This window comes from Siniperca chuatsi, linkage group LG3 (assembly GCF_020085105.1).
Source record: "Siniperca chuatsi isolate FFG_IHB_CAS linkage group LG3, ASM2008510v1, whole genome shotgun sequence".
Classification (NCBI taxonomy): domain Eukaryota; kingdom Metazoa; phylum Chordata; class Actinopteri; order Centrarchiformes; family Sinipercidae; genus Siniperca; species Siniperca chuatsi.
Window position 1 is genome coordinate 29128680 of NC_058044.1, and position 22117 is coordinate 29150796.

The following is a 22117-nucleotide window of genomic DNA, read 5'->3' on the forward strand; positions in this document are numbered from 1 at the left end:
TGAAACTAATTAACAGAGATATCACAGACATACAGAATAAAAGGAAAATCAAGCTAATATTATAGGTGGGCAGCCTATGATATGGCCCAGTATGTAGAAGGCTCTGTAGTGGCTAAATGCTCCACTACAATCAGTGGCCACTTTATTAGGCACACCTGTACAATCTAATGTAATCCAGTACAACGGCCCTGCCATAAAAACTACCTTTACAAAGCTTATAAGGTTTTTGTTGACATTCTGAGATGTGTAATTCAATTATATTTTAATGTGAGGTCATAGTTAGTGTTAGTGTTGTACTGGACTGCATTATACTGAGAGGTGCATTAAAATGCTACTCACACAATAATGCATCAGTTATCATATTCCAGTAATGAATGGCAATTCACTGTAATGAGTAGTTTTACTTTATGTACATTTCACTGCTAATACTAATGTACCTTTACTCAAGTAAAAATCTGAATGCATTTATTTCTAATGAGGTATTTTTATACTGTGGTATTGTTACTTTTACTTAAGTAAAACATCTCACTACTTCTTCCACCACTGGATGCAAATCATTTTTATTTTACCACATTTGTGAGATGGTATAAGTAACAGAGCGCACAGGGGTTCTCGCACCCTACTGTTTGTATTACGAGTTCATAGATAACTGTAAATTATTATAGTGTATACATAATGTGGGGGTTAAACAAAATGTGCGTGGTTTGGGGCCAAGGCTAATTCTAAGATGTAAAACTAATGATACAAACAAACATAACAACAAACAAATATACGGGAAAATATCCCAGTGAATTGAATCCTGCCACCAATAAGCTTGAATCCACACAAAATCGTTATGTTGATTATCTTCTTCCCTTGTTTCCTTTTGTTGACTGTATAACCACAAAAATGTCTACAGCCCTATGTGTGATTGCCCAACCTTTTGACTCCTTACTGTGGCACATGTGCTAACAATACCTTTAATTCAGTTCTGAGAGCGGGTTCTGTCTTTCAGTAACCACCACTAATCTTTATTCTGCAGCACCCCTTTTCCTTCATAAAAAAATGTCCAAAGCATTTTTGAGTGTAAAATTAAGGGTTTAGGAATTACCAAAAAAAAAAGGGGAAGCATGAGGCAGAAGAGCCATTTTGCTGAGAGCATTGCTGTGAGAGCAGAAGTGTCACAACCACCTGTTACGGAAACACCCTCGTTTACAAAGCACACAGGAAGCATTGCTCAGACACACCAGCAACACCAGCAGCACTGTTAGCACTGTTAGAGAAGAGTGATGTGTAAGATGCATGGGCAGCGTCGCATCTTCCTGCTCACCTACATGGTGGCTGTTGGTAAGGTCTAAAATTTTGCTACATGTTGAGTTATTGAGAGATGAGACAATATTCATCTACAAAAGGAAAGATAGGGGTGCTTTATGTGTGGGGAAAGACGTGAAAGTCATTTTGTAGCTAAAACCCTTGAGAGATGTAAAAAGATAAAAATTATTGCATTTTTTTGCAAAGTTGTGAAACCGTGTGACGTGTTTTTTTTTTACTTGAATGTTCATTGAATGAATATTTTACAAATGTTTTCATATTTTAATTATTATATTATATTTTTAAAGTTTAAACCCTCAGTTTAGTGTAACAAAACTGTGCTGAGTGCAAAAGCTCAGGAAAACAGTGATTCAGGATGAGTATTTGAGCACAAACTCATGCTAAGGCACAATTGGAATCATTCATGCAGGTTTGCAGCTTCATGTTAAGACTTTTACAACATTAACTCCAACAGTTTTCACTGAGACTACTGAAATGGTGCCAATAGAAAGTGAAAGGTCTTTAGATTATCCAGAGTAACCAGGACATTGTTTTTAAAGAAAGTAATTGTTTTTGAGTTTTTTAAATGTAATCATTTAATTTCTTTGAGCAGTGCAAACTTCCATTTGTAATTCCAAATGTAGTGAGGTGGTGGAAAAAATTTCAGAAGTGGATATTTCAAAACACAACTAGTGATGAAAGAGAAATTGTTTCTGTGATTTAGGAGACCTGACTATCTTAATCCTTGTCAAAAATAATAACGATAAATTATTTAAAAAAAATCAGGGGTGTGGAATATTAAATTATGTTTAAGCTATGTAGAATCAGAACTTCATGAAGAACAGCTGTAGTGGTGAATGCTTGGCAGTGTTAGATTACTAACCCATCTTTAAAATATTACATTATTTCTAAAACAGTAATGTTATTTTATATTTCTCAAATTCTGATGATTTATTAGTAATTTTTTCAAATTAGTTGCCAACTAATTAGATTAAGGCTTACAAAACTTAAATATGTGGTCTTTTTTTTCACAAATTACAGCCATCCCTGTCTCTTTGGCTTTCAACATTGATATGACAAATCCCGATGTCTATACTGGTGAACAAAAAGATTTCTTTGGCTACAAAGTGCTTCAATTCATGTCTCACACGAACAAAGGGTAAGTTTGCATTTGCAACTTGGTGGTTCAGTTGATATTTAGTATTGCTGTAATTGTCAAAATCCTCATTACTCATAAAGTTAAACTGCTCAAATTTCCATCAGCCATGCCTGGTTTCCGTTTGCATGGAACTTTAGTGTAGATGGAAGATAATTCTGGTTTATGCTATGAGAAGTTCCTGTGAAGAGCGCTAACACTTTGTGGTTTCATCATGTTGAATGATATTGCATCCTGTAACTAATCTTCAAGTGACCTCATAAAGAGTTCACTCTAACACCCTGCTGACAACAGCAAAGGAGTTTTCTTTTGGTTAAAACTGTGCTACTCATGTCAGCCTGGCCACTGGTTAAGATTATTATTATTGTCATGGTTGATGACCATGATCTCCCCCAAAACCTATCTCTCTCTCTCTCTATCTCTCAAAACCTAACACGGCAGCGGCAGATGGCCGCCCACCATTGAGTCTGGTTCTGCCCGAGGTTTCTGCCTGTTAAAAGGAAGTTTTTCCTTGCCACTGTTGCCAAGTGCTTGCTCATGGTGGGATTTGTTGGGTCTCCGTAAATAATATTATAAAGAGTACGGTCTAGACCGGCTCTAAAGGAAAAGTGCAATGAGATAACTTCTGTTATGAATTGGCGCTATATAAATAAAATTGAAATTAATCTAACTAAACTGAATAACCTTATCCACAGGATAATTGTTACTGCACCTTTGCGGCTAAATGGATCTGGGGGAATATGCAGACTTGACCAAGAACAAAACACTCAGTGGTTCAACCATAAAGGTATATAAATACCATTTTTGAAGTCAATATTACACAATAAATCACATCAGTAAAAATGAAAAGTTTCCAACAATGCAGAAACATGATATATAAAATGGAAACATTTCATAATTTATCTGAAAAGCTTTTTAAAGTACTAATCAAATACTGCTGTCACACAAATTTCTCTCTCAGAGACAACGATACCGCTCAGGCACCTTGGTCTGTCGATAGCTGAAGACGCCACACACTCCCAATTCACTGTAAGAAAATCGCAAAGCTCAATAAGTTATATAAAATGGAAAATACACTTTTTCTGTGACATTTCTTCAAAGTTCTGAACAAAACAATTCAACATGATGAATCAAATTTCTTTCCCCTCTTATGTTCTGATCTAGGTTTGCAGTCCAAGTGTAGTCCATGAATGTTACGAGAACTCCTATCTGAACAGCGTGTGTTACAAGATCTCAGATCATCTTCAAGAAATCTCCTCTTTCAAACCTGCTTTCCAAGGTAAAAGACATTTAGAGAGTGTAAACGTCTACCATTCTGTGGTTATAACATCTTGTCCTTTTTGCAATAAAATATTATTCTCAATGTTTTGGTCCAGACTGTATATTTTTTTTTTACAAATTTTAACTCTTTTAACACTTTTTTCAGACTGCACAAAAAAGACAGTGGACCTTGTCTTTCTATTTGATGGATCAGCGAGTATGACCGACGCAGAGTTCGACAAAAATAAAGATTTCATAGTGGATATAATGAAAAGCCTTAACGGCACGTCAATCAAGGTAACTGCACTACTGCAACGTTAAAGCATTCATAAGACTTATTTGTTAAATTATATATACATAATGTATATATACACATATTCATTATGTTACGTATTCATTATGTACATAATGAATACTGTATTATGTTGTCTGCTTTTTTCAGTTTGCAGCAGTTCAGTTCTCCTTAGACTACAGGAAAGTTTTTGACTTCAGTGACTATCAAGCTGGTAGAGCGCTCAATAAACTTAAGAAAGAAGTCCATATGAAGAGTCTCACCAACACACACAGAGCCCTCAAATTTGTGTTGTAAGTTCAGTTACATTACACAAACAGTTCTCAAACTCTTGAACAACTGAATAACATTAAAATAACAGCTGTTGTTGAGGAAAAACACTCAAGAACTGGCACAGTACAACTGTAAGATTATAAGCATCTTAAAGCATCTCTAAAACATGTTAATTTATTATTATATTATTATTTATAGATGAGGTTTTGTATATTCTGAACATTAAAAATGGTACTTTTACATCTGTTTCAGGGAAGAAATCTTAGAAAACTCAGGTGCAGGTGCCTCTCCTGATGCAACTAAAGTTCTGGTACTAATCACAGATGGAGATCCCAGTGATGCAGACAACTATAAGATTGTTAAAAGATATAATGACAAAAACATCATTCGCTTTGTCATTGGGGTAAGTTGTGATGTGATATAACATGTCTCATTATTCTGTCTTTTTGTCCAATAGATAAATCTCTGTTAATTAATTCATTTATTCAGTTAAAACAATCACATGTGGTATACCTCAGGGATCAGTTCTCAGAACTGATCTGTTCACTGCTATGCAGATGAAACACAGTCATACTTCTCACAAAAAACAACAGTTCAGACATGTACATTTACCAACATTTCAAATAATTTGTCTTTAAATAATACTGTAACAATCATGGCTGAGCTCAGCCTTAAATAGAGCAATTTGTACTGAATCCAGTTTTGAGTCCATTATTGTGCAAAAGTGTGTTGTTTATCTTGCTGACATCAGACTTGGAGGTACTTCATAATTTCAAGCAGCATTCTGGTTTCAGGTCAAAAATGCTGCATTGGATAAATTTACAGCCATTGCTTCAGATCCAACAGACAAATATGCCTTCAAAATTGAGAACTATGACGGACTCACAGGAATACTGGAAAACTTTCAAATAAAGATCTTTAACATGGAAGGTGATGTTCAATAGTTTTTTCCCTGTTTGTGCACAATTGTTACAAATATCCATTTTATCTTCCTGGTGTGCCCATGCAGTAGTAACATGAAATGCTGTCTTTATATTTAGGTACCAAAGTGGCTCGGGCAGGAGAATTGACTAATGAAATGTCTCAGAGTGGATTCAGTGCTGTCTTCTACAAGGTGAGTAAAGTCAAAATAACAGAATTCACCTCAGCAATATATTGCTATGCTGTTGGGGCGGCTGTTGTGGGCTGTAGCGGTAGAGCGGGTTGTCCATCAATCGGAAGGTTGGCGGTTCGATCCTGGCTTCCCCCAGCCCACAAGTGTCCTTGGGCAAGACACTGAGCAGTCGGCACCTGCCATCAGTGAATGAATGTGTGTGAATGGGGTGAATGTGACATGTAGTATTAAGTGCTTTGAGTAGTTAGAAAGGCGCTATACAAGTACAGTCCCTTTACCATTTGTCTTATTATATTGTAGCGGTTTATCCCAGATATACAAAGTAAGAGTTGGGGGCCAGACTGGAGAATAATAATGATCCTAACCTGTCACTAGACAAGTTGGATAGATAGCCTGCTATGTAGCTTGTTACCCTCGCTACAAAAGTACACAAGATAAAAGATAGCACAAAGCTTCAATTCAGTTTCAACAATTAAATTAATTATAATAATAATTATAATAATAATTAATGTTGTATTTAAACCAAATAATAATCAACTCAAATGGTTATGGCTAATACTCAAACACAGAAGTCTCTCAATCACAAAATGCCATTAAATCAACAGAAACCAAATTTAAAATCAACGTCCTGATACAAAAATCATATGTACCTTAATTAAATACATTAAATTATGACTCCAGATCATCTTAAACCTTTCAGTGAAGGAGATGTGTGATGTGATGTGTGTGTGTGTGTGTGTGTGTGTGTGTGTGTGTGTGTGTGTGTGATTTATCTCCTCATCTTTCCACCTTCCGTCCTGTCAAGGTTGAAAAGGGCTATTCTGTACTTTTTCTTTTCCCCCTTCTGCTACAATATCCAGTATGCGTGTGACATCATCTTAATGCTAAGTGCCCATAACCTACCCAATTAACATGTTAACAGTTAAAAATGTACATTAGCATGTGTGTTAACAATTGTATGTCAACATGCTAATGCATGTAATATTTAGCACTTTAGCATGGGGACAACATGGTCTCTGCTTGATCTTCTTGATTTTTGCAAGTCTGTTCAATGATATCCTCTCTGCTGCCTCACTGGACCAATCAGCCACGATCAAAGTAGTCTGACTGCAGACCTGCACATTTCTGTCAACAGGATACCTTGATCCTGGGTTCAGTGGGATCAAACAGCTGGCGTGGTTCTCTCCAAGACATTCATGAAAAAAAACAAACACAAATTGATGATCCAGACATGCCGATGGACTCCTACATGGGTATTTTACATAAAGTTATTTCTTTATTTCAGATTATCTGCCTCTTTATTAAACTTTTGGCTTGAGATATTGATGTTCTATTTTATATTAGGTGATGCTTATGTAAGCAAATAAGGGTCATGTCTGCAGTTGTGTATCACCTTTTGTGTGCATGTGAAAAGAAATTGCGTGCACGTATCTGAATGTGTGGATTTTTAAAACAAAAAAAAAATTCTCACAAATTCCAGTTTGTGAATGTATAATAGTTTTGCAGCTGTAGAATATTTTGTACATGTGTGAAAAGACATCGCATATAGATTGTCATATGTGACTGACACTGTTGCAGGATACTCTGTTTCTGTTGGAGAGAAGAATAAAGCTCCTCTGTATTTCACGGGTGCACCAAGATTTGAGCACATGGGACAGGTCATACTTTTCAGACAAAATGGCAAGATCTGGACTGCAGCCCAAAGATTAAATGGGGACCAGGTTGGTAACTGTCTTGAGAAAGTTTTCTGTAAAGTATGTTTTATCATACATATTCTAAACAGAAATGATGTCTTTATTGGGTGCTATGCTTAGCATGTTTAAACCTCAAACTGCCATTGCAAGTTAATGAAAGCCTTTTTGTTATGCCACCATTAGAGCTAGTGTCAATCAATTTTAGAACAGGCAGGTTTATTTTCATCTTTGAGATAACTTGCTCAGTAAAACCTAGAAACCCCTCTCATTTACATCTGATGTAAAAAGACTTATGGTTTTACTTTGCAAAGTTACTCAGATAAAAAAGTTAACCTGCTTCTTGGAACAAGCTAGCCCTGATTGTATTTTTGCCTTGAAGAAATCAAGCCGGCTTCTTTGATAATTAGCTGCATTACATTTCCAGTACTTTGCATGATTGCACCTTTTATGAAAATGTACAAAGGCATATTATTTCAGCGGTTGCAAAGAGGAAATCAGAGAACTTCCTTGCACTGACACTTAGTTTTGCTTGTAGAAAAAGTGTGAGAAAATTAAGAGCTGTTCGAAGCACAATAAACCTATCCTAACTTTACTTGTATTCATTCTGGTTTTTCAAAAATGGTTAAGGGAGTCATTTTTTTAAGTTGAATGCTATAAACTTCACTTTTCAGATTGGTTCCTACTTTGGTGCAGAGCTGTGCTCAGTAGATGTCAACTCCGATGGTAACACTGACTTCCTGCTGGTAGGAGCTCCACTGTTTTATCAGCCTCAGGAGAAGCGAGAAGGACAGATCTACGTCTTTACACTGACTGATGAGGTGGGCTGTGATAAAGGCTCAGATTCAGTGTGACACTATTTAAGCTCTCATGAGGCTAGTCTAGTGAGAGAAAATGAATGCATTTATTTTCTTAATTGATTAACTTATGTTCTTATTTTTCACAGATGCAACTGAAAAGTAAACTGAATGTGACTGCACCATCTATGGGGAGATTTGGCACCACCATATCCAGTCTTGCAGATCTGAATGGAGATGGACTCCGAGACATTGCTGTTGGAGCCCCCCTTGAGGATGATAACCGGGGGGCTGTGTACATCTACCTTGGTGACAGAGACAGAGGGATATGCAGCTATTTCAGCCAGGTGAGACAGAGAAAACCTGACACACTATCTTTTGTTTTGTTTTGCGATATTTTTAGGAAAAGACGTTGTTAGCCCTCTAGATGAAGAAAACAGCAACGGATTGGGTGAGTGGTCACTATGCTGGGAGCTGGCTAAAATATAAATGTACACATCAATCAGTAGTGTGTCAGGGCACCTCTGTGGATTAGGGGTTAAGACGTTGACCATGAACCACAACATCCTTGGGTTGAGTTAGGCTGGGCACCTTTGTTGCATCTCTCTCTCTCTCTCTCTCTCTCTCTCTCTCTCCCTTGTTTCCTCTCTACCATTTCTGTCTAATAAACATAAAATATATATATTTTAAATTAATAGTGCATCAACATCACAAGGGTTAGACAAATGTGTTTGTTTGCCAATACATTAGACTAAAGCTGGCTGTTGAATAAAACCAAAAAGTCACCTTCTGAATGATATGACTTAGTAGATAACCTTTATCTGTCTCACCCTGAGCATCTACAAAATAACTATTAACACACAGCATTTGTCTCCACCTCCTCTCTAATGAGTACCTTCTAATATGTGTGCAAATCATGCACTGTTTCAGTTGTCTTAACTTCTGTTATTCCAGAGAATCATGGGACAGAAAATAATACCTGAGCTGAGATTCTTTGGACAGGCCATTGATGGGGGTATTGATCTCGGAGAGGACGGACTCCCAGACATTGTGGTCGGATCACAGGGCATGGCTGTTGTCTTGAGGTATGGATACCATGTACATTAATTATGTAAAATTGCTGAATTGCTGTCTGAATGAAGAAGAGAACTGTCAAGCATCTCCTATACAACCTACTAAAATGGCTTCTGACAAACAAATTAATCTATGGCCAGAGCAAAGCCATGGAAGAGGGAGAATGGAAGTGAAATTGTAGACTTGTGTCTTGTTTACCCATCCTTTATGCCTTAGTATACAATCATCCTATAGAAAAGATCATGTGCAAAGTCTAATAGTCCATTTTTAATCATTTTGATGAATGTCTTTCAGGTCCAGGCCCGTCTTTAATGTCACGGTACATCTGTCTTTTCAACCTAAGGACATAAGCACTGAGAAAATTGTCTGCCCGGGCACAGATAAAAATTTACCATTGGTTACTTTAACAGCCTGCTTTGAAATGGTAGAAACAACAAAGAGCAAAGCAGGTAGGGACCTGACCCATTAATGTGATTCATTAACAGCCGCTGATATTGCTGATGTTTTAATCCTGCTGTATGCCTTTGCAGGGGCAATGAGCTCTGGATTGAACATCTCGTACACGCTCAATGTGGATCCGATGAGACAAACATATCGAGGTTTCTTCAGTAAAACTAACGAGAAAGCCAGGAATCTTACCAATACCTTTGAGATGATGGATAAAGACACATGCTTCAACTACTCCATCTACATGCCAGTATGGAGATTATTAATCATATTCATCCTCACATAACTCTTTAACCTCTTTAACTATCTGTATATGAGCATCTGTACATTAATAGATATCATCAATGTCTCTGTACCTCAGCTAGTTAATTCTAGATTTTTCAATTAACCTACACAAATCACTTACATACCCAAGAGAGTTTTATAAAGCATGTCAAGTATACTGATTAACTTTTGTTGATTAGAATGATCAGCAGTTGTGGGCTATAGCCCAATATGTATGCTTTGGGCATGTGACCTGAGGGCTCTTTATGCTACAGACTCATCCAAATTGTGCAGAGTTGTGTCCTCACGAACAAGAAATACTTACTTACTTTTAAATGTGACTTTGGACCTCTTCTTAGCCTTAAAGTTAAGATTTGGAATCAAAAATGAAAAGGTGCTGATGATTTCCAATAAAACATATATGCTTGTTATAAAGTATGGATATCTGCTGTACATTTTAGCTGATGTGTACTGGTCTTTTAAAAATCCTCACCAACCCACCTGCTATGAAGCAATACCTTTTCAGTTATATTATCAAATCTTAGCTTGTAAAACTGTAATTCTGATTTACTATTTAGCTTCATAACCAAAACTGTTATACTAATACTAATCCTAATACACTTATTCAGTGTTCAGTCTTTTAGTTTAATGTTTAAGCCAAACTTTCTAAAATGAAAAGTCTCTGCTTTTTGTCTGGGCTGTTTGAAAATGTCTTCAAGAATATGCAGATGACTCTTCTTTTTTCTTATAGAAATGTGTGAAAGACACATTGTCACCCATCGTCATCAAATTAAACTTTTCCCAAGAAGACAGTGACAGCGCAAGTGCCATCCTGAATGTGGAGAGCAAAAGGCAGGCTGTCGTTGAGGTATGTACAGCAGAAGGCAGGAAGTCACGTGAATTTATTGATTTTCTTTTTACATGTGAGACAAGACATTTGCATTTAGATAAAGAAAAGAATCAGAACTCAAAAGAGTTCTGCACACTACAAGGCACACATACTAGGATGTGAAATGGAATTCTGTTTTGAGGATGTGATGATGACTTTTATTAGTTTGTCTTTTGTAACACTTGTGGGGATTTTACCTTTGACGCAAATTGCAAACACTGCCTTTAGGACACATTTGTTACTTAAGATCTGAATGAGCTGAAAAAGTGAAATTTTTACCAGGACAACCAAAAACTTAATACTTTAGTATACTTGATATTTTTTTGGTCATAATATTGTCAAAGAATTTGTTCCTACTGAAGACACAAATACAAGACCAGTCACAAATACATATGAAATATAGCTGCAGGCGGCAATGTGTGGGTTCAAACCTCTTTGCGCTGACCACAAGAAATCAGGTCAATCGGCTAAAATTAAATCCGCAGGTAGCCATGAGTGGGTATCAGCCTTCACAAAGCCTTCCTGAGCAAAGTCACTTCAGCTTGTTTAATTCTGTTTAAAGGAGTGAGACCAGTCAAACACTTGTTTCATCATCATCAGTAGGCGATTTGTTAATTTTTAACAGGGTTGATGGCCCAATGGGAGCAACATCAAGTTGAAACAGAATCGACTTTTGGAGAAATTAAACCTGACGTCACACTGTGGTGACCAATCCGGAGTTCAGACCGCTCAAACTGCTCCATGGTCGGCCTGAAATATCACTAAAACCGGGTGCTAACCAGGCGGAGTTCATAGACCAAACTATGAACACTCCCAGTTGTGTCCCCGCTTGGCTTATTTCATGTACCCAGCTTCGACGTCTGTGTCTCGCTTGCAGTCTATGCTGAAAAATAACAATACCAAGAAGCTTTCTTTGGTTTGTGTTCATTTGTTTGATAGGAAGGGCTGCACTGGTAGCGAGAATGCTGGCAAATCTGAGAAATAAAACATTATGTTCTGGTTGTTTCAGAGCAGTTATGTTGTAAAGCAAAAATAAACATGACAACCACACCAGAAACATCTCAAATGCACAGTAGGGCACAGATTCTAGGGATTATTTTTATAACATCTTAGTTCTGATAGTAAGTTAGTTCAAATCACCTTAATATCAGCGTAGGAAAAATTAATCGTCGATCATCCCTTTAATCGTCAATATAGGATCCAATCGCCAATTGGCACACACCTATTTTTTGCCCATTGAACTTATTTTTAGGGGCATTTACTAAACTCTACTCTGAGAACTACAGTCTATGCTGAGAACCGCAAGCAAAAAAAAATGATGAGCATTCAAGGGCACTTTTGCTCCAAGCTCTGTTAATATCTGACCCTGCCTCTGTCATTCGGCTATGGCACTTTCTCTTTCCCCCCGTCTGCCGTAGAGAATATCGATAAATTGTTGAGAATTATTAAATTTTGACAGAGCTATTTTCTATTTTAACTGGAGCAGCTTTTCTAGCCTTTATGGCACTGGTTTAGCGGCCCAGGAACCTTACATCATCTCACATGATGCTACTCAGTCAATCAAGCCTACACACACACAGGGAGAGTAGAGTAATTTCACATGGCGTGCTCTAAAAAGAGAAAAGTAGACAGGGAAAACAGAGCTTTTAATCAAGAATGGACAGACTCTTACATGTTCAGTCTTCCCACAGGCAGTTCAAAACCAGTATGTCTCATTTGTTCCAAGAACGTGGTGATTATTAAAAGTGTCAATGTGAAGCACCACTATGAGACAAAGCACAGAGCATCTATTGAGCAGGTTAACAAGGGAGACGGATTTTGGTCATTTTGCTAACAAGGGGCATGGCTTCCCCCTTCATCCCCCCTCAGATCGCCTATTGATCATCACAATGTATGTAGCACATCAATTATTGCGTACTCAAAGTTCCGCCATTTGTCCCCCCTTTATGGGATTTGAACGAAACTCTGTGTGTACATTCAGGAGATAGTGCTGGATGTCTCTAGTGAGTCTAGCAAATATGTGATAGGCCACACCCACTTGCACCAATCACTATGGCACAGATTTTCATTAATACTTGCCCCCAGAGCATGCACACCAAAATTGGTGGAATTCTGTCCACCAGGTTTTGAGGGACACGTTTTTGGCATTTGTGGCATCCCCTATGGGTCTGGCTCAAAATGCTTTGGTATGCCTATTCCCAAAAACGGACTGAAAACATAATTTGTGATGATTGGACCAACCGTTAATGAGTTATGGCCAATTTCTGTTTAGTGAAGATACTTTGGTTTATGGCGGCCATATGTTTCGACCGATCTAGCTCATTTGTTATAGAAATGTGTATCTCAGTCCCACAATGCTGTATCTAAAATTTGGTGTTGGTAGACTCAAAATTCCGAAAATTATATTCATTTTACTGTTACTGTCACATTATGCAAATTAATGGTGGACTTTTATGGTCGCGGATTGAACCCTAATAAGATACTGTATAGGCTTTTGCTACACAGGCAATACTTGTTACTCGAGCCTCTGTAAGGCTGTATTTAGGTTTAAATGCTGAAGTCAGCACACTAACATACTCACAATGACAATAACATGCTGATGTTTAGCAGGTATAATGTTTACCATGTTCACCATCTTAGTTTAGCATTTGTGTAAGCATGGTAACATTTGCTAATTAGTACTAAAAACAAAGTACAGCTGAGGCTGATGGGAATGTCATTAGTTTTGCAGGTTTATGGTCCTATACCAAAGTATTGGGCAAACTTGGATTGGATGATGGTGCTAGATGAAATGTCAGGCGCTCATCAAAGTTATTGGTATTCATCTGGGGACATAAATGTATGTTGGTACCAAATTTCATGGCAATCCATCCAGTAGTAGACATTTCACTCTGAACCAAAAATGTCAACCTGCTGCTGGTGACACTAGATAAATAGTCAGGAGTCAGGAGAAAGTAATTTAAATTACTTCTATGATTACCTTAAATATCTGTACAATATTTGTGAGAGAATTGTCGAGATATTTCAGTTGACCAACTAACATTACCAGCCAGCTTTTTGGCTGAAAACCAACACATTAATTGTGGTGGTAGATGGAAAGTGCAAATCAGCTTGTCAGGTCATTCCTGTTATGTCTCAGTCATATCATCATCATCGCTGTCGTCGTCGTCATCATCATCATCATCGGGGACCAATAATGCTGATTGAAAGCCCTGTTCTATTTGAATTTGCCTGGTTACAAAAGCTATATTGTTTGTCTATTGTGACCATTTGTTTCTGGTTTGCTATGTATTTTCAATCATTTTTTTAACAGGTTCCCTTTGAAAAGAAATGTAGAAAAAATGACACCTGTATTGCTGAACTTGAGGTGGATTTCAACTTCATGTACGTATATCTGGCAAACACAACACAGCAACTGTAACATTAACATCATATGACCAAATGTAAGAAGTACTCTCTTTCTCTTAGGACCCAAACATTATTGGTGACAGAAGATAACTACTTCAACCTGTTTGTAAAACTGTCCAATCATGGTGATGACTCATACAACACCAGCCTTACAATGCACTATCCTCCAGGCCTCTCCTTCGCCAGGATGACTTTAATAGAGGTAACTTAAAAATTCAATTTCTATATCATGTCCCACTCAGTGGCCACTTTATTATACACACCTCTACATCTGCTTGTTAAAGGGGCACTCCATTGATTTTACATATCAAAGTCTGTTTACAGGTCTTGGGGAGTACCATGCATGTGTGAAAAAAGTTATATGAAGCATTTTGTGGCTCCAGAGGGAGCTACGCAAAGTCTGATAAATTACCTCAAGTGATGTCACTTGAGTCAGCATTGGTTGGGGCTGAAGACTACAAGTTTGAAAATAAAACAAATGGGCGGGGTGTGGAGTTGGAAAGAAGTGAGCTTATCAGACCTCTGTAGCCCGCTCTTCATCTCTGCTTAAAGCTAGCAGCTTGAGGCTACATTAGCCGCTACTAACATAACACATCCGAATCTCTGACCAAACTGTTGGTGGCCAAGTTGCATTGTGGGTAATGTAGGCGCTAGGTTTTGACAAGGAAGAAGAATGAGTGGAATAAAAAGGACTATATCTCTGGTTCTGCTATGTGGATTTTGATCCTGTCCAATGTTACAGTAGTGTAGAGTAGTGCTAAATTGCTGGAGTTCTCTTTTAATGCAACAACATCAGCCAATCATGTGACGCATAAAAGCATGCAGACTTTGTCAAGAGGTCTAGTTGTGCAGATAAAACATCAGAAGAGGCAATGAAAAGTGATCTAAGAGTAGAGGAAACAGAGCAGAAATGATTTGGAGGATTTAAAACCTAGCAAGATGTGTGGGTTGTCAGAGGCAGGAGTGTTATTAAATCACAAACTCAAACTCTGAGAACTAATGCTGTTTGAAATCACTCTTTCTTTAAACTTACCTGAAAGTTTAAACTTAAACTTACCTACTATATATATATATATATATATTATAAGTACAGTCATGTTCCCGCAAATGTCATAGCATTTAATTCAATCTAAAAGCTTTTGTTCTAGAGGCTCTCAGTTCACACGTATTTCTGCATGTTTTTGTCTTAAAACAGGCGACAAGACCAACGCTCCACAGCTGTCATGATCTAGAAGGAGTACTTGACAAGACTATATGTGGTGTCAGCCTTCCTGTGTACCGCAGCAGATCATCTGTGAGTCATACTGCACCCAGACACCCTCACAACAGATGGAAGTGACATAAATCAAGAATTGTGACCAACTGCCAGAAACTTTGACATTTACAACCTTGACAACTTCCCTCATGCATATATTTTCTCTTTCTCTACGAATCAAATCTAACATCATTGTCTTTTTTTCTGTGAAGGCAACATTTAACATTTCTTTCTACATCCTAACTGAGTATAAGTGGAATGACACAATTTCGATGACCATTACTGGAGAAAGGTAGAGGCCTTCTCATACAATCCAACACACAGAACAAAACCAAACATTTTCTCTGCATTTTAAAAATATTATTTACTACCATTGTATATTTCATGTTCAGTATTCACAAGAAATGCTTTTTACATCCTCAGTGATAATGCAAACTTCACCAGGACCAATTCCCTGACCAAAAGCATCCCAGTACAATTTGAAATAAAAATGGCATCAACAGTGTAAGTGGCACTATTGACATAAATGGTATTTTGTAACTGTATTCTTATATGTGCCTAGTCATTTTTATTATTTGAATCATTACATTTTTTTTCATCCAGTCAGTAGTTATCTTATCCCACAGCTACTTTCATATTGTGATCATCCTGTATTATTTTCAGAAATGAAGAAACCATCACCTATCTGAACTTCACAGCAGAGGATGCTGCACCTAAAAAAATGCTTAATACATATAAGGTGAGGCAATATTCACTCTGCTTTGTGCTCTGTTTCGGTCTTCACTAAATCCAGGGTGCGTTATCTGGCTCTTTAGTTGCTAAAAGCTCTACTATGTTTACTAGTTAGTGGTGGTGGGCAGGCAGTGTACAAAAACCAAAGTTTAACATGTTGTGTTTTTAGTTTTAGTATGGACTAAAGAAACATAATGTGCTACCTATTGAGCTTTAGAGGTGCTTGTAGAGTGGATTTTGTTACCTTTGGCCTCAGCCAGGCTAGCCATTTCCCCGTTTAAAGTGTTTATGCTAAGCTAAACTAACTGGCTGCTGGCTGTCAATCTTCTCATTTCCCCAAATGTCGAACTGTTCTTTTAAAGTGGACCAACTGTCTCTCACTATTCGCAGATAGATAATCCTGGTTTGAAGCCTTTTCCTGTCAACGTGTCCCTGTTCTTCCCAACTAAACTGGAATATAACTTTGAAATGACGAACTATCAGGTCCTTGTCCAGCAGGTAACTTAGAGACTGCCAGAACACTACTACCTATACTTAAACTGCTGTTGTGTATGGAAATAGAAGTCCTTAATGTTTACCAATTACTTTTTCATTTTTAAGAACAAAACACAATGCACAGAGGGTCCTGACATGAAATCTGAAGTAAGTGGAACATATTTTGTATCAAAATATTCTAAGTGAACGTGTCGTGAAATTACAAATCCCTTAATAAAATAAACTGTTGCTGTGTTACAGTACTGCTCAGCAGAAAAATACTGCAAAAGCATAGTGTGTGACAGTTTCATCCTGGACAAACAATCAGCAACTGAGTTTGCATTGTTGGGAGAAGTAGAGTTTAGGGATCTCAAACAGTATGCAGCGGTACGTAATAACAACACACACAAACAACATACAGACACAGACAGAATACACACCACACATACCATTGAAAGTGGTGAATATATCATTAATTGATATGCTCTTACTTTGCAGAATATTGCCTTTCTTAAACGATATACTGGAGACAGTGCAGAGGTTAAATTTAAAAGCTTTATACATGTTAGTTATGATAAGCAACAATATGTGCTGGATTCTCATAAACGAGAGGTATGTTGAAGTTTGATCACAGTAATACCATTTCAAAGATATTGCTGTTAATGCTTTTCAGTATACCTAATTTATCATATTTATTAACCACAGAATAAAGATGGTGTCAAGCAGGAGAAGTCTGATGAAAGTGGCTTGTGGAAAGACCTTGATCCAACAAATAAATGGGTACATTCAGTCTACACATGAACAGCCAAAACTACTTTATCTGCAAGAAATTTTACATCTTCATTCAAATAAGTTTTGAAAACTTGTATTTTCTCTGCCCGCAGATTGAAGTTCGGGTTGAGATCATAATCCTTCCAAATCGACAGCTGATCATTTTGACTGGAGTTGTAGTGGGATTATTGCTTCTGCTCATAATCACAGTCATCATGATTAAGGTGAGAGTCAATTTCCAAATGATAGAGTTTCATTCCAAACCACAATCCTACCACATAAAATACAAGTTAAAGACTATCTTTATATTCAGAGCTGCTGCTTGAATAACGGAATTAAAAACATTTCAATGATGCTTTTCTACTGTACAATCTCCATGGCCTTGGTCTAATGATTTTTCTTGTGTCTGTCACAAGTTGGGTTGCTTTAAGAGGAAACATCCAGAACAGGAGAAAGAACTTGCTCTTCAGGCTGATACCCCTGCTGAGCTCAAGATCACAGCCAGCCAATCAGAGACTGACAACAATGAGGCAAAAAAGCTTCTTGATGGTGGCAGCAGCACCCCGCCAGCTAAACCACAGGAGGAACTGAATTGAACTACGAACCTACCACTATCAAAGTGGGCTGACATATTATGTTATAAAGTTAAGTTATAAAGCATGGAGCATACACAGGAGGTCATTGTTAGTGAGCAACGTTGTTAAAGGAATAGTTTGACACTTTTGGAAATACACTTATTCTCTTTTATGCTGAGAGTTATATGAGAAGATTAATACCACTCATGTCTGTCCATTAAATATGAAGCTGGAGCCAGGAGATGATTAGCTTAGCTTAGCATAAAGACAATAAAACAATAAAAACAATGGGACACTACTAGCTGTGTCTCTCTAAAGCTAACAAAGTCCACCTACCAGACCCTCTAAAGCTCACTTTATATCACAAGTTATATCGTTTGTTTAAAAAAAAACCAAAAAAACACAAATTGCAAGTTTTGGTTTTACGAGGGGTTATGTGTCGGGCTATTTTCTGCTGGTGGGCAGATTTTTGGCTGGACCACAGCCAGTCGGGGCCAAAACACGAAAGTCAGCCCCTGACTTACTGTTCTTCACAGAATGTTTTGTTTGTACGCCCCCTGGTGTTTTGGTGTTTTGGAGAATACTGCAATGGATAGCGTGTTGAGCATAAATGCTTCTGTGCGCTCATGTGCCATCTGTGAAGGCCCTCGCCACGGTGTTTTGCGTGAGCATAAACAAAAGCTTCAGGAGGCTTTTACAGGGAGGCAGACGGTCCTCAATTACGTCCTCAGGGGGCCTTTACAGCGGTTACACTCATTGACTGCCGCTCTTTCCAAATCTAGCGCATGTTAAGAACGGAAGATTCTGCTGGTCTTGCATTCTACTATCTTTCAAATAAAACATCTTAAGATATTAGTGGAAAGTACTGTTCTTGCAACTGCATTTATAAATAGTTTTGAGTCAAAGGTAGCTTAATCATGTCATGTGATATGTCACTTCAGTTCACTTTGATATCCAGGAATGTACATTATAGACACTTCCACTGACTCTCCGTGTAACAATTTGGCCACAATTTAGCACATTGACCATACACATTCTTAACTATTCCATTATTAGCTTTTTCCGGAGATTTCAACAACATCTCAGTCTTCCTCAGCGAGGAAGGACCAAAGTTCCGTACTGTGCCATCACGACACAAATTCCATATGCTAAGGAAGACAGTGAAATCTCTAGGAAAAGCTGAGTCAAGATTTTTTTGTCAAATCATAATGGTAAAGTCTTTTTTCAGAGCCTTGATATTGAATTAACTGGTATGTTAAGGTTGCATTAGGACATTTTTTACGTAAAAATCCACCCATATAGAGGTACTCTAGTGGTGCGGGTGCAAAATTCTCCCCTAACACAGAGACCCACGTGTTACATCCGGCTTGGTGTGATCCCCTTAACACAACTGGTTGTGTTCGTTGGTGGAAGCCGGTCCTCTTCACTGTACTAGCATCTCCTACTTTTATCCATCAGTATTATTGATGTATGTATTATATTCATTGTAATATACTGTAACATTACGACTAGACAGTCTAGTCATAATTTAGTTTAGTCTTATTTCTGATCTTCTGCATGGTATTTATTGAGCGAGCAGTTCATGTTCTTCTTGTATTATAGCTGACTGCTTGTTAAAATGTATAACTTTTTTGTTATGGTCATTTGAGCGAATGCAATGGTACATTTGATGAATCGTTTATTGATTAGTGAGCTTGCAAAACATTGTCTTTGTGAGCAGCAGTCCTTGGGTTGGTTGTGAGTAGTTACTAAGGAACGAGTGAGGAACAAATCAATGGTAGAAAGCATTGAGTCTGTCCTGAGGAGGAGCTGCTTTGGTGGTTTCTTCAAGCCTGAAATGCGGTCACCTTACAATATTTGAGCCTCACCTGGCACAGTTGACATTTAACTGTCTCCTTTTCCTCCTCTGAATCAAAATAACGGCACGCGAGTTTTTTGTTTAGTCCTCGATGCCACTATTTTTCTGTTAAGCTTGCTTTTGCCCTTTAAAAATATGACCACAAGGCACATAGGGTTTGTTTTGTCAGTGTTGCTATGGTGGCGCTTGACTAAGACCTTTACGTACTTGTAACATGTGTGGATATTAAATGAGTTTCTAAATGACATTCTACGTTTCAGGCCAGAGGTAAAATAACAAGTACACTTTTTTTCCACACATGTACACAAGAGGCCTCATTTTAAATGACACTGTCTGTTAAGCTTAACACTCATATATTAACAATAATAAAATAATGCACCTGGGCAAGCTGGAGGAACTTGGAGGCATGGTGAATGGGGGCAGAGAGATAAATACCTTTTTAGAAGGCTGTTGATGGCTGGCAATATTAATAATAAAAGTCTTTTACTACGGCATGGCTTAAGAACATACCCATTGTTGATGCATGGATTGACCTGGTACACAGTATTTATGTAATGGAGATGATTACTTGTAACTTTAGATCCCAGTAGGATTCATTTGTTCATAAGATCATATTTTGTATAAACATGCACAGTATTATAAACATACCTTCCACTGTATTTTTTGGCCTTCCATTGTTTGTGTGTGTATATTTTTTTTTCTTTTGCTCTTAGGTTTTAAAGGTCTGCTTGTTTGTGCAGTGTTGTGTGTTAATTTTGTTACATGCTCTCTCTCAATAAAAACACTTTGCCGGTCGTTTTGGTGAGTGCTTGAATTTCCAAGTATCCAAGTATTATCTTGCCACCTTTGTATTTGCAAGAAACGAATTCTGTTTTCACTTAAAACCTGTCCGGAGAGATGGCTTTGCCCAACAATTGTACACATAGCTGTAGGGTGATGTGTATGTAATACTGCAGTTTGTAATTTCCATGATATTTCCTGGCCGAAAACCAAAAGTTTATGTTAGAGAAAATCGTTCCATTCATTTAAACTAACAAAACAATATGTATCCCATATCTCCCTTCCTTTTTATACAAAAAGGCACAGTGCAAAAAAAACATTTGTCATAAAAACTGCATTAAAATGGCAAATAAATGTAAGGAAGCCTTTAGGTTTTACATAGATTTAAATGTGTTTGTGAGGTTTGCTTTAGTGTCAGTTAGGTGTGGTTTGTCTTATAAAGCATGGCAAAGCATCAAGGCCATTGCACACTGGCATTAGTGAGTATCGCAGCAACATCAGAACTGCAGATGAACGTAGCCCCATAGCAGCTCATTTCAAACATGCTGGCCATGCCATCAGTTGCCTAAGATACACTGACATTGAGAAAGTTCAAAAATGTTTCAGGGATGGTGATTCTGAGAAAAAAAATGTTATCCTATGGTTAAAAGCCATAGAGCTAAAGTCCTGAGAGAAAGCAGGGTCTTTGTTGACAAACCACTGGGTTCAGACTATGTACCGAACACTGTGTTTCGGGTGCGACTGGTCAAGTGGAACCAGGTGGTGGTGGTCCGCTGTGACGAGAGTTGGGCACCAAGGATTAGTCCCATACTACCACTCAATCTTCAGTCAACCAGAAAGAGTCCCCAAGGCCGGCTTAGCGACAGCATCAACTTCCCTGACACCTTTGAGACTTTCACATGGACACATAGTTGCTTGGGACAGCTAACCGTGTAGCTGGGGGCTATATAGCTATATAGTCGTGTGTTGTCACACTCATCAAAAGACCCCATAAAGGCTTCCATATGATCACTGCTAGATACCTGCAGGGTTCATGGTTGGACAGTCCATCACTTTGGTCCTGACTGTAATGTCTGAACTAATATTGGATGCATTGCCATGGAATTTGGTAGATATCTGTGGTGTAAGAATGAATCCTAATAACTTTCATAATCCACTGACTTTTCATGTAGCACCACCAGCAGGTTAAAATTTTCACTTATCCAGTGAAATATGTCAACATCTACTTGATGGATTGGCACCAAATTTTGTACAGACAATCATGGTTCACAGAGGATAAACCCTAAGTAGACATTTGTGGTTTTATCTCAACAACTAGGGATGGACTGCCATGAAATTAGTACATTAGTTTGCAAATTAGAAAATCTTAGCATGCTAACACACTAAACTAAGATGGTGAACATCTGAATTGTCATTGTGCGCATGTTAGCATGCTGATGCACTGCTGTGCCTAAATAGTCTTGTAACACACTTGTTACCATAAATGTAATTTTATTCTTTTATTTGCATTCACTACTGTATCAAATAGGCTATGCAATCTTTATAAAGTCCTAATAATAATATATCAGTTTATAATATCATGCAGTAAGCTACTGTATGTATTTGCTTTTTCCTGTAAAGATTCAGGTTTTTGGCAACAGGGAAGAGGACCTGACACACGTAGGCAGAGCAGGTTGAATTAAGGCAATGGTCAAAAACTGTTCTGCAACTTGAAGTC

General features: G+C 37.8%; 1 protein-coding gene across 1 annotated transcript; it reads left to right on the top strand.

The window, feature by feature from the left end:
* The first annotated feature begins 51 nt into the window (after positions 1–51).
* Positions 52–20415, top strand: zmp:0000001082 (integrin alpha-D). The gene is made up of 31 exons (XM_044188821.1): positions 52–1326; positions 2332–2449; positions 3142–3233; positions 3408–3475; positions 3611–3725; positions 3873–4003; positions 4149–4291; positions 4524–4674; positions 5066–5201; positions 5312–5385; positions 6521–6638; positions 6964–7106; positions 7751–7897; positions 8023–8220; positions 8828–8958; positions 9242–9396; positions 9478–9644; positions 10410–10526; positions 13861–13931; positions 14016–14157; positions 15151–15249; positions 15423–15502; positions 15634–15714; positions 15874–15949; positions 16333–16440; positions 16543–16584; positions 16678–16803; positions 16915–17028; positions 17122–17196; positions 17301–17411; positions 17604–20415. The coding sequence occupies exons 1-31, from the start codon at positions 1269–1271 to the stop codon at positions 17781–17783; spliced, it is 3567 nt and encodes a 1188-aa protein (XP_044044756.1). The 5' UTR covers positions 52–1268; the 3' UTR covers positions 17784–20415.
* The last annotated feature ends 1702 nt before the right edge of the window (positions 20416–22117 follow it).

Excerpts from the sequence above, each read along its gene's own strand:
- zmp:0000001082 (XM_044188821.1), top strand. The coding sequence starts at position 1,269 with ATGTGTAAGATGCATGGGCAGCGTCGCATCTTCCTGCTCACCTACATG. Across the intron at positions 4,004-4,148 it reads TTAACGGCACGTCAATCAAG|TTTGCAGCAGTTCAGTTCTC; the intron begins GTAACTGCACTA and ends TGCTTTTTTCAG. Across the intron at positions 8,221-8,827 it reads TATGCAGCTATTTCAGCCAG|AGAATCATGGGACAGAAAAT; the intron begins GTGAGACAGAGA and ends CTGTTATTCCAG.